Below are 13,423 nucleotides of genomic sequence, written 5' to 3' on the forward strand. Positions count from 1 at the left end.
TGTTGTACATAGGGTCGCTATGAGTCGCAAGCGACTCAACGGCAAATAACAACAACAACAACAACATATCCCTTTTAAACAATTCTCTCCCTCTTCTGTTTCAATACAGTATACATAATTTATCCCATCTTTCTCAGTCTTCCCCAACCCCGACATCAGTCCCGTTTTACAACAGTGGCACTATGCACTATATGTCCTTTTGTGACTGAGATATTTCACTCAGCATAATGTCCTCCAAAGTGACCCATTTTGTATAATATTTCATGAGTTCCTTGTTTTTCAATGCAGCATAGTATTCCATTGTGTGAATATACCACAGCTTCTCTATCCATTGGTTGTTGATGGGCACTTAGGTTGTTTCCAAGTCTTTGCTATTGTGAACAAAGCCATGATTAACGGGTGTGTATGATTAGCCTAAAATTTTAGTTGAATTTCTTATTAAGATCTTTCAAACTTGAACCTCTTGATCTCTGGGATCTTTCTGCTTTATAGCTCCTAATTGGTCACCTTTATTATTTGAATCACAGTAAGTTCTTGCCTTTATAAATTCCACAGAGTTGTTTTATTCCAGACTTCCAAACTTCTTTCAAAATATTTAGGTTAAGGAAGTGAATTTCTTGTAATTTTAGCTTCCTTCTCACTCCAATCCCAGGATGTTTGGTAATGTTGGTGGAAATGTCAGGCCTAGAGAGTGGAGATGGTTCTGCTCTCTAGAGAGTACAGATGAAGGGTTGTACTAAATCGTCTATAAGGCAAGGTAGAGAAGCCCCCTGGTCGAATTATCTGGTCAAAGGCCGTAGTACAATCTTTAGAAATTCTGCTGTGAAAAAGAATACCTTACTAATTATTAATCTTGATATACTTAATCCGAGTATATGAAGTAATAATTTCTCATACATATCGAAAAGCTGGACAATGAAAAATGAAGATCAAAGAAGAATTGATACCTTTTATTTATGACCTTGACAAAAACAGTGAATATACTACTAAAAGAACAAACAAAGTTAGATTTCAAGGGGTGCAGCCACAGTGCTCATTAAGAGAGAGAATGATGGGACTTCATCTCCACCAGTCATGTACTTTAAATCTTTTTTCAAGAGAGATTAATTCCTGGGGGAGGACATCATTCTTGGTAGAGTGTCAGTGAAAAAGAAGACCCTTGCTGTGATGGATCCATCGACTGTCTTCAACATCAGAATCAAACATAGCAAAACTTGTGAGAACTGAGCAGGGTTTCCTGTTGTTGCACATAAGATGCAGCATCCAGCAACAAGCTGAGTATGGAATCCCCTCATCCATTCTTGCTATATCTGTGGCATTTTCTCCTCCTAAAGTTGTATTAAAGTCTTAACTTACTAAATATTTTAGTATAATTATTATTCCATGGCACTTCTTGTCGCATGGAATTTGATATATATTAGAATTGTTATTAAGAATGAGCATTAATACTACTCCAAAAATGCCATCTAGCAATTAATTCTAATAAGAATTTGGAAAAAAATTTAAAACCCAGCAACTATTTTGTGTTCATAACTGAGAGAAGAAGAAGTAAATTAAAGCACAAATACTTTATTTCAAACATATATTTTAATGATGGCTTCCTTATTTTATTTTTTGTTTATTTTGGATGCCAATAAAATACTTCAAGTCTACTTTAACTTTTATACAGAGCTTCCTGGTTTTGCTTCTTTCTAACATATGTCTATTCATTTATACTGGGTGTATTTTCAGAATTATCCTGTTTGTGCATTGTTGAGAACACTGATAACATACTGGTCCTTCAGGCCAAGATCTTCCAAATGGAATATTTTAAGAATGTTTAGTGTTGAGATTACAATGTTATATAACATATAAATGATCCTATCACATTATAAGCTTATAACTGTAACTAAATTTATAAATTTTATATAAACCTCATCATACATTTGTATAGATTTATGATTCAGTAACAATAATTGAAAAGCATATACTATAGTCCAATAACAAGCTCTTATGAATAGCATCTGTTGCATGGATAATAAGTATTTACTAAAATCTTTCTTGTAAGGAATTAGTTTTTAAGATAATTTGGCCCTAAAATGTGAAACTTTTAATTTGATTATATGAAACTATATTTCATTATTTTTAGAAATATTACAGTACTTCCCAAGTTACAAATAAAAGAAAGGACAATATACTCTTCATATAACTGTCCTTGTCAGTTTTCATTTTCTAACAGCAAGTGAAGGAGTACAAATTTTGCTAAGTCAGACGTTTTTACTTTACAGTACTGTTCTTTGTAAAATGCATTAAAAACAAAGCCTTAAATATGGAATGACATTTTTGTTACTGAGAAAGGAATGTTCGAGCCTGAGATTTATACAAAATCATTTGTATGTAAAAAGGAAATTTCCATAACCCTTCTCTCAATACTGATGTATCAGTAATTTGGCAAAATTCTGGTGAAATTTTTTGTCATGAAATCTGTGAAGTTGTCTCATTATATACTCAATTTACAACTTTAAAATTTGGGAATAAATTTTTGTACTTATGTATGTGCATAATACCATGTCAGTTTTGGAGTTCATTTACTTCACATGATTTTTTTTTTACATTAAATTGACTCTAGTGATTATTACTTTCTAAAGTTCCCAAGCTGAACACTCATTCTGCTTAGAACACAACGGAATGTTGCAGGTTGTACATCCCAGTACTTCACTGGGTTGTTGAATAAACTTATTGCACTATATAAAGATTTCTTCATCTTTGGCATAGTTGGACAGAAGTCATTCAATCCCACTTTTGTTATTGAATTAGAATGAAGGAAGATTATCTGTGGTAATAGGAAGAAAACAATAGATTATTAACATCTAGTACATGTGAAAGGAAGATACTCTGAATTGTCTGTTCATTTCACCTTCTTTGAAAGTATTTTTTACTTAAAATATATGTACTTTCATAATAACCTACTTAAGCTCATAGGTTTTTAATGAAGGTATTCTACGTATGAGATATAGCATGGAAATATGCAAGGATCAAAGCTCACAAGTTTGGTGTCTCTTCTCTTTCTCTTTCTTTATCTGTACATGTTACTAGTTCATTGATTCCTGTTCATGGCTACCCCATGTTTGCAGAGGAGAGCTGCTCCATGGGGTCCTCAAGGCTGGGACCTTTTGTAAGTTTACCAGCTCTATTTTCTAATGTATCTCAGAGTGGGGTTCAGCCGACTAATAGTTTCAACACCCATGATAGCAAGCAGTCATGAAATTAAAAGACATGCTGTGTTGGAAAAAATCTGCTGTAAAGATCTCTCCAAAGTTCTTGAAGAACAAGGAAGTTATTAAAATCTAGAATATGCCTGATTCAAGCCATGATATTTTTCACTTGCTTCCTATGCATCTGAAAGTGACTAAAGATGTTGAATCAATGCCGTTGAATTGTATTGTTGACAGAGTGTACTGAATATCCCATGGATTGCCAAAAAATGTGTCTTGGGAAGAAATGCAACCAATGTGCTCCATAAAGGCAAGGATACTAATAATTCATTTCACCTACTTCAATCTCATTGTCAGGAAAATGATATCTTGGGGAAAAAAGTCATCATACTGAGAACGGTCAGAGAAAGTGAAGAACAAAAGAGAGGAAGATACTCAGTAAGATGGATTGCCATCAGCAACCATGAAAATGGGTTTGAGAAAGTGTGAAACACAATGTATGTGAATTATGCAAATTAAAAATGAAAAAGAAAAGAAATAGGCTTGAGCCTATCAGAGGTAGTTAGAGTGGGACAGAATAGGCAAGGTTCAAACATGTAGTTCTTAGGGTCATTGTGAGTTTTAGTTGACTTGATGACACTTAACGGCAACAATGGTCAAGTACTTTACTATTTGCACAAGCAGAGTGTATGTGTGGGGTATGTGTATAACTCTGGTGGCACAATCCGTAGGAAGTTATGCTTGTACCTCTCTGGTGGTTCAGATCCACCAGCAGCTCAGTAAGAGAAAGGTAAGTGATTTCTGCCATATAGTGTCCAGCCTCTGAAAACCTACTGAGAGGTGAAATAGGAGTTAATTCCCACTTGAAAGTAATGAGTTGTGTTTTGTATGTACACACTATATGTTCATATGTATTTTAAGTGTGTGATACACACACACACTTCTCTCTCTCTCTCTCTCTGGTGGCTTATTGATGAGGAGTTGCACTGGCAACCCAAAAACATGCAGTACAAATCCACCAGCTGCTCTGCAGGAAAAAAAATGAACACTCTCCTCCTAAGCAGTTTTATAGCTTCTGAAAATCCATTGGAAGGTCACCTTTGAGTAGGTTCTGACTGGAGATATTTCTATCTATCTATCTATCTATCTGTCATCTATCTATCTATCATCTATCTAATGAACCAAAAGATTGATATGACTACCTGAGTTTTTCAGGTGATGCTCTACTTTTTCCTCCTAGAATATTTCCTAAAGCCCATACATCAGTCTGTTGAAAATACTTCTTAATTGATCTTTATTTAATATACTAGCATATTTTATAAAGTCTATGGGTGGGAAAGTACTAAAATTTATGAAACACAAGTAGAGTGTCTTACCTGGAGATATTTCAACTCTTGTAAGCCTGAAGGAATTTTTTTAAGCTTATTGTTTTCCAAATGTATTTCTCTAACACGTGGAATATTGGCAAGACTTCCATTTTCTATATCTACGATTTTGTTATTTCCTAAGCCCAGCCTAAGAAGGATATAAAATGTATTAAGTCTTATGCAGATTGGTGGAAAATACTGCAGCACAGTTAGCAAAAAAAATTTGTCCAATTTGTAAATATTTTCAAAGAAAGGTACTGCATGGTTTTATTTCAGTATGTAACTCTCTTGAGACTCCTCCTATCAGAAAACATTTTACCTAAAATTTAAATAAAAAGGAAATTTGAAAATTATCCCTTTACTTTATATACTTTTAATCTCCCTCCCATTAGTATGCGCAGCAATAATAGTTATGTTTTCCTTTTTCTTTCACATTGTGCAGTAGCAGCAGTTATTAAGAGGGTCAATGAAAGAGAGAATGACCCTCAACATGAGGGATTGACAGGATGGTCCAGAGTAGGGCAAGGTTCATATCTATTGTTCAGAGGGTTGCTATGAGTTGTAATCAATGTGATGACACCTAAGAACAACAGCTAAGTCCCTAATATTCCTCAAAAAGTTTGGTTAACAAGTCGACAGGCACTACTACTCTTAAGATTTTGAGTACTTTTACCTTTGCAGTTCTTTGTAGCGTTTAAAATCCTCCAGCTCCACATTTGAAATTTTATTATCATCTAAATGAAGCTCCAGTAAAGTTGATGGTAGGTCTAATAATAAGGGGCAGGGGGTGAGAACAAAAAGCAGGACATTAAACCAAGTAAAATCAAACCCAATTATTGTTGTCTTTTGTTTTTCATATTTGTAATTTATAAATTTTGGTTCCATTTCCAGCTTAAATAAATATAATTATAATTTTGAACAACAAATACAGGATTAATTGGGCTTCTAATGGAACCACTGAAGCTATACTTCCCTGCAGACAAGATTATTTATGCAATAGCAGAATATATCTTTATGCAATATCAGAATATGTCTTCTTAGTAATTTCTGTGGAGGAGACTCACAGCTGACCAGAAGCGTGTAAATCTGATCACTGGAGGAGATTGCCCATCTTTCTCCCAAGGAGCTGCTGTGAATTCAGATCAACACCCTTTGTGTTGACATCACAACTACTTATGACTAGGCCACCAGAATTCTGTGTGTTTCTTGTATCCAATCTTTTATCCATTACATTATGTCCTGTGTTACAGTGGATATATATCTGGGTCTTTTCCTTGAACAAACCCCAAGCACCACATTTCCACAATCCTGCAAACGTGACCTTGACCTTTAGAGATAGTAATCATTGTTCTTTATAAAAAAGCCCAGGGCCATTGTCCTTTTGTCCTCAAAGTTGAATTTCCCCTCTGAGTAGAATTAATACAAAGCAGAAAAATTATTCTTTTAAACTTAGAGTGTTCTAATTTCTTATTAGAGTAAGTTCTGATTCACTTACTCACTTGATCATTGGCTCATACTCAATGCTTTACTCACACTCATAATGATGTCAGTTTCGAGACTAAGGTATGCCTGATCCAGGCCATAGTTTTCACAATTACTTGCTATGCATCAGAGGACTGGACAGTGACTAAGGATGACAGAAAAAGAATTGATGCCTGTGAGTTGTGGTGCTAGAGAAGAATACTGAACATACTATGGACCGCCAAGAAAACAAAGAGGTCTGTCTTGGAGAGGGGGAAACTAAGTTTCTCCTAGGAAGCTAGCATTTTGAAGTTCCATCTCACATACTTTGGGCACATAGCCTAGAGAGACTGGTCCTTGGAGAAGGTCATCATGCTTGGAAGGGTGAAATGACAGCGTAGAAGAGGGAGACCCTGGATGAGATAGATTGATACAGTGATTGGGGCAGTGGAGGTTGGTGTGTCAGAATTAGTGAGACTGGCTCAGGACGGAAGGGTTCAGAGCTGCTGTACATAGGGTTACCTATGGGTCGCACATAACAACTTATAGCTCACCCTCCAGCAGGTTTTCTGACTCTGTAAATCCTACGAGAGTAGATTGCCCATGTTTCTCCTTTGGAGCAGCTGTCAGAGAGGCACAGCTTTGAGTTAGCCACCCAAACTACCTGTGGACTGCCAGCAGTGCTCACTTTAATTCTGATTTGTTAAATTTCATCAGATTTTTTTAATGACCTGTGCCCTCTTTAGTATATAAGACAAAATTTTGTCCTCAGCCACCTTATATATAAGTTGAACAATCTATCATACAAGTAATAATCTCTAGGAAAAATAGATCATAGTTTGCTAACCTGTTCTTGGAGATGCTTGAGACATTCATGGAAGAGAGAAATCTTTGCCCCTTTTTGAGAAGTGAGAAGGACTTCTTAAATGCGGGTGTGGAAGGAAGACTCATCAATAATCTTTGTTATGTGGGTTACACAACTGTGATTGTTGAAAATGAGGAGGACTTCAATCCCTTGCTTCAGAAGGTTAAATACTGTAGCCTTTAACTTGGATTGCATCCCAGTATCAAGAAAACAAAAATCCTTGCCACTGACCAATAGGCAATGTCATGATGGATAGGGAAAGTATTAGAGACTGTCAATGACTTCATCTTCCTTGGATCTACAATCAGTACGCTTGGCACCAGCAGTCAGGAGATCAGGAAACATATTGCACTAGGAAGGTCTATAGTTAAAGACCTCTTCAAATTACTGAGGAGTAATGATGTCAGTTTGAAGTCTAAAGAACGTCTGATTCAGGCCAAAGTATTTGCTGTCATTTCCTGTTCGTCTGACAGTGGGACATCAACCAAGGATGGCCTAAAAATGCTTTTGAACTGTGATGTTGGAGAAGAGTAGTGAATATCTCCTGGACTGCAATAACAAGATATGTCTTGGAAAAGTTGCAGCCAGGGTGCTACTTGGAGGAAAGGATGATGAAGCTTCTCACATATTGTGGACATGTTGTTAGGACAGGTTATTCCTTCAAAAGGGGCATAATGCTTGGAAAAGTGGAGGGGCAGCAAAGAAGATGAAGACCTTCAACCAGGTAGGTTGACCTGGTGACTGCAGCAGTGGGTATGAGTGTCTTTGATTATGAGGATGGCATGGGATAGACCACTGTTCAGATCCCTTGTTCATAGGATAGCTATGAGTCATACTCCACTCCACAGCACCTAACAACAACAACAGCTGGATTTGATGGGGACTTTTATCCCACCTAATATTTAAGAAGGATTGATAAATAGAAACTTTAGCCTGTATGAGATAAATGAGCAAAGATGTTGTGGGGTTGTTGCTTTTTTTGTTTGTTTGGTTGGTTTTTTAAACAATCCCATTTTTAAATCCTAGTCATTACAGAACTCAACTGAAATTTATTAACATTCCAATTTTACATTTCTTATTAACAAACGAAAATATGGAACATATCATGAATTTGCATATGATCCTTGCATAAGGGCCATGATAATCTTCTCTTATTGTTCCAATTTTAGTATATATGTTCTTTTTTGTAGAAGCTCAGTGGCTATTGACAAGCTTTAAAATGTTTTTGTACATGGCTGTGCCATTGAATTGTGGTATTGGCAAAGAATATCCTGTAGATTGCCAAAGCAACAAAAAAACTGTACAGTTTTAAATGTACTTTGAAACTTGAAGAAAATGACAATCGAGAGTTTTGCAGTATAAAAAAGATTACTAATGGGAACCTCCTCTTCCTTCAGACTGTCTTCTGCCTCTTTCCTTGTCTTTTGGTCTGTATTTGTTTCCCTGTTGTCTTCCCCCCAACCCCCGAATTTCCTTTCCAAATGTGTTTGTGTTCTTCTAAATATGTTGTTTGTTATTGAACAAACTGTTGAGTCACTTGTGACTCATAGTGACATGTACAACAGTTCTGAACTCTGCTCTATCCTGAGCCAAACTTACTGTCACTGACATACCTATGCCCATTATCCCAGTCACTGAGTAAATCCATTACATCCAGGATCTTCCTCTCCTGTGCTGTCCCTTCACTCTTCCAAACATGATGCCCCTCTCCAAGGACTGGTCCCTCCTGGCAGCATGCCTAAAGTATATCAAACGGAGCATCAGAATCCTTGCCTCCCAAGGAGCAGCCTGATTTCACCCTCACCCAGATCAACCTGTTTGCTCTCCTAGCAATCCATGGCATATTCAAAATTCTTCTCCAACATAACAGCTCAATGGTATCAATTCTTTTTCTATCATCCTTGTCATTTTCCAGCTTTCTGGTACATAGCAAGTAATTATGAAGACTGGCCTGGATCAGGTGCACCTTAGTATTAAGACTGACATTGTTGCTCTTCAATACTATGAAAAGTTCCCTGACAACAGACTTTCCCAGTGCAATTAATCTTTTGATTTCCTGGTTGCTGGTACCAAGATTGTTCATTGTGGAGCCAAGCAAATGGAAGCTGTTAGCTGTTAACAATTTCAGTCTCTTTACTATCTTTCATGATGCTGCCAAGCAACCCAGTAATGAGAATTTTGTTTTCTTCATGTTGAGTTTCAATCCATATTGAAAACTGCCATCCTTGATCTTCTGCAGCAAGCGTTTCAGGTCTTTCTTAGTTTCAGCAAGGAGGGTTGTGTCATCTGCATAATACAGATTGTTGATGAGTCTTCCTCCAATCCTGATGCCACATTCCTCTTCATACAGCCCAGCCTACCAGATCATCTGTTCCGCATATAGATTTAGAAGGTATGGAGTTAGGATGCATCCCTGGTATATATTCTCCCTGATTTTGAACCATGCAGTATTTTCTTTCTCTGTTATGATGACTGTCTCTTGGTCCGAGTATAGGTTTTGCATAAGCACATAAAGTGTTTTAAGATTCCCAATTTTATTCTAAATAGAGAAAAATTAGTAAAGCAGTTTCTGTTTCATACAAAAACAACCATCTTCTTTAAAGCTAAATTGTACAGTGTTTTAAATTTTTTTTTAAATTTTATATTGGTTTGTTTACAAAGTTTGTATAAATTGTGTTTCACACTATTCTTCATTCACATTGTGTTTCTTAAAATCATTCCCATTCATGTCTTATAACATTAATCACCATTGGACTATGCCCACCATTACCTTGTCTTTTCAGGTCCCCATCAGATCTCCGGATCTTCCCATTTCCTCTATCTCCTCCCTCCACCCTCTAAATTGTGCAACTCTGTGATTTAGACCCTACCCATCCTCACTGGTTTGCTCCCACCCCTTCCTTCTCCCCTTGGATTCTCATACATGTTTTATAGTTATTCTTCTGTTTTTACAATAATGATCTTAAGCAGTATTTGTCATTATGAGACTGAGTTCATTCACTCAGCATAATGCTCTCCAGTCTCTCCCAAGTTATGTAGTATTTTTTGAAATCATCACCCCTAGTCTTCCATTTTATGAATGTGCCATGATTTCTCAATCAATTCTATTGTGATTGGATATTTAGGCTGTTTCCATGTCCTTGTGATGGTGAATAACACTGCTGTGAACATCGGCATACAAATCTCTGTGTCTCAGTTCTAATTTCCTTGGGGTATATTCTTTGTAGTGAAATAATTGGGTCCTATGGAGTGCGTATGTTCAGCTTTTTGAGGAAATGCCAAATTGCCTTCCAGAGTGATGGTTCCATTTTATAATCTCAACAACAGTATATGAAATTTCCTACTTGTTCCATATTCTCTCCAACATTTATTGCTAGCTGCAATACTAAACTGTCATTGTGGTTTTGATTTGCTCATCTCTTATTGCTAGAGATTTGGAGCATTTCTTCATGTCTTTTGGTCATCTGAATATCTTATTCTGTGACAATTCTTTCCATGTTTTTTGCCCATTTTGTAACTGAGTTATCAGTCTTTGTCATGTAGAGGCCCTGCAGGATTCTGTAAATTTTTAAAACGTGACTCTTGTCTGAGATGGTATTGCCAAATGGTATTGCCAAAGTTTTTAACTGGTTGGTAGGTTTTATTTTCACCCTTTTGGAAAAAAAAATGTGCACAGTTATTTAATCTTTTTTTAAAAATTTTTTAATTCTTTTATTATATTTTTGTGTGTGTACCATCAAATCGGATCTGACTGGTACAGGAGGAGATTGCCCCTCCTTCTCTAGCAGAGTATCTGGTGGATTTGAACCGTGTACCTCTAGGATTGCAGAGCAACTTCTTGCCCCTAGGCCACAAGAGCTCCCTACAGTTATTTAATCTTTAGGCAGTCCTGTTCATCAATTTTATCCTCTCCAGGTTGTGCATTTCTGGCTGTATATGTCAGCCATTTATACTGTAGATTTTACTGTCTAAGCTTGATTCAATTTTGTCTCTGATGAACATTATGGTTTTGGGCTTTACTCCCAGGTCTGTAATCCTCCTTGAGTTAAAATTAACTCAATCTGATGTGAGATGTGGATCCTGTTTCATGTTTCTGCAGGTAGCAGTTAAGCAATGTTTTTCTTTGTTTTATTTTTTCCTTTTAAATTTTAATTATATCGTTCTAACTTAATATATTTCATCCTAGACAATCGTCTTTCACTGATCAAATATTTTTTTCTCCTAATGATCAATATCTGATCACTAATTACAGCTCTCCTGTTCTTTTAAATTAGCATGATTAGTTAGTATTTTGAATGAGCTTAGTAAGAGATTAATAGTTTTGGTGAAGTTGCTGCTATTGCTGGTAGACATTTAAGTGACAAAGTTATTTGAAATGAAGTGTTATTAATCACAGGATTTATTTCAACTCTTGGTAGTCATGAAAACTGATAGTTTAAATCATATTCTATGTTAAATAAATCAAGACATACAAACCTTTAGGAATGGAGGTTAGTTTTGCTTCTGCAATTCTAACATGGAACACTTCCACGCCTTCAAATGCGCCTGGTTCTATCCCCTTATTATCAAGAGGATTTGCACTCATTTCTGTGTGGAAATGGTATAGTTTAGTATACACGAAACTAACAATGCAAAAATACACATCTGAAGAAAATTCTGATTCTTACACACTTTATAATTTAGGGTCACTATCATTATTTTTATATCAACTTTCTTCCCTTTTTCTCAGCCTCATAAAAAACAACCCAAACAAAGTAGACTAAAAACCTTATTGTTGTATAAGCTGAAACAGAGAACAGAGTTACTGTTTTACATTGAAGTGCTATATCAATAACTTATTAGCACTTGTCTCCAACCATGAATTTATTAAAAATTTCATCATTGTAATGCTGCATCAAAACCTCACTGCCATTCAGTCAGTTAGACTCCTAGCAGCCCTGTACTCAGTTTCTTAGGGTGCACATGACCCCTAGCAGCCGTCTGTCCAGTTTTTTAGGGTACATGTGACCCCTGGCACCACTCTGCCAGGTTCCTTAGGGTGCGCGTGACCCCTAGCAGCCCTCTGCCCAGTTTCTTAGGGTGCATATTATTGCAGCTAGAGTACACAGACATCTTTATTCCCAGGAAGCTCATGCATTTAAAGATGGAGGAGCTGCACAGTATTTAAGTTAGCATTGTGACTCGGTAAGGACTACATCACCAGAGTTCCCCAGAATTGGAGAAAAGAATTCTCACCCTTGATTGATTGATTTAATTGATTTGGTACCTAAAGGAAACCTCATGGAATAGTTCTACTCTGTCACATAGGATCATTATGCGACAGAAATTGACTCAGAAGTACATAATAAACTTAAAAACAGATTCAGTCAATGAAAAATTATGATTTGATTAACAAAAATATAACTGAGTAAATTCTATAAATGAGGCTATCTAATAAATTCCTTACATTTGCTTGAAGGCTATAAATAAACAGATGAATATGAGTATCACTTGGGAGTTTTTAATAGATAATTTCAAGAGAAATGGTGTTGTTATATAGTAAGTAATATTAGTGAAATGAACTTAGACTTAATATATGGCACAAAAATTATTTCGTTCAGTAGATTTAAAGATATAACAAACAAAAGTTAGTTTTACATTCCAAATAATATCTGAATTAATTTTGTGTGATATATACTTGAGTATAGAAATACTTTAAAATTAGAATAATACTTATTTTTCTCAAGTAATGTTTAATCAGAAAGTGAAAAGCACCCTAGGTTTTCAAAGGAAATTAATAACAATGGCAAACAAAATAGATAGCATTTGTAGAAATTATAATATGTATAATACATACATGTTTTTCTGTAAGTGCTATTCATTTTGTTTGTTGTTGCAATTGATTTTTAAATGGCCACTCTAGGTAAAGATTATTCTATATTAAAAATCACTACTTTTTGAAATTATCAGTCTTGTGATTTTTAAAATAATGATAATTTATATTTGCATAAAACTTAGAATTTTATGTCTCATTTATTTGACAAACTTACCTAGAACATGTAAAGCATTCATTCCTTTGAATGTATTCTTTTGTATTTTCTTAACTTTATTATCATGAATTCTGAGTTCTGCTAAGGACTTGGGAAGATTAAGTGGCATTTCACTTAATTGATTGTGGGACAGATAAAGTCTTCGCAGCTTCTTTGTTGTTAGGAAGGCTTTTGGATGAATCTTTGTTAGCTTGTTGTTATTCAGAATCAAACCCTAGATAATGCATAGAAAGTTAAACAGTGTCAGGAATTGTATTTTATTTGCCTATAGTCTATAGTACATGTCATTAATAGAGAGTCATGGAAATCACTGTAATTTTTGTCATACATATACTTGATCAGTCAATCACATACATAATTTTCCAAGCTAAAATGACATTACTACTGAGTTGGAATAGTGTACAAAGGTTTCCTGGCTTATTTTGTGCCTGTGGTTTACATATAAGCACTTCTTTTTAAATTTAGATTATCTGTAAATAGGTGATAATATTATCTTTTTTAAAAAAT

At 35.5% G+C, this 13,423-nt stretch overlaps 2 protein-coding genes across 3 annotated transcripts in view; one reads left to right on the forward strand and one right to left on the reverse strand.

Annotated features, from left to right (window-relative positions):
- The window catches only part of CENPP (centromere protein P), a 565,831-nt gene that overhangs the window by 227,889 nt on the left and 324,519 nt on the right, over positions 1-13,423 (forward strand). The gene's annotated exons all lie outside the window — the stretch shown is intronic.
- The window catches only part of ASPN (asporin), a 42,491-nt gene continuing 31,568 nt past the window's right edge, over positions 2,501-13,423 (reverse strand). Inside the window, exons 3-7 of one of the 2 annotated variants that reach the window (XM_006900719.1) lie at positions 12,917-13,130; positions 11,364-11,474; positions 5,235-5,328; positions 4,571-4,709; positions 2,501-2,812 (exon numbers count right to left, since the gene is read on the reverse strand). In XM_006900719.1, the coding sequence (XP_006900781.1) occupies positions 2,615-2,812; positions 4,571-4,709; positions 5,235-5,328; positions 11,364-11,474; positions 12,917-13,130 (756 nt within the window). In that variant the 3' untranslated portion in view covers positions 2,501-2,614. The remainder of the gene's footprint in view (positions 2,813-4,570; positions 4,710-5,234; positions 5,329-11,363; positions 11,475-12,916; positions 13,131-13,423) is intronic. The other variant, XM_006900720.1, reaches the window with a different exon arrangement.

Source organism: Elephantulus edwardii, unplaced genomic scaffold (assembly GCF_000299155.1).
Source record: "Elephantulus edwardii isolate Elephantulus edwardi_28Jun2011 unplaced genomic scaffold, EleEdw1.0 scaffold00292, whole genome shotgun sequence".
NCBI classification, from domain to species: Eukaryota; Metazoa; Chordata; class Mammalia; order Macroscelidea; family Macroscelididae; genus Elephantulus; species Elephantulus edwardii.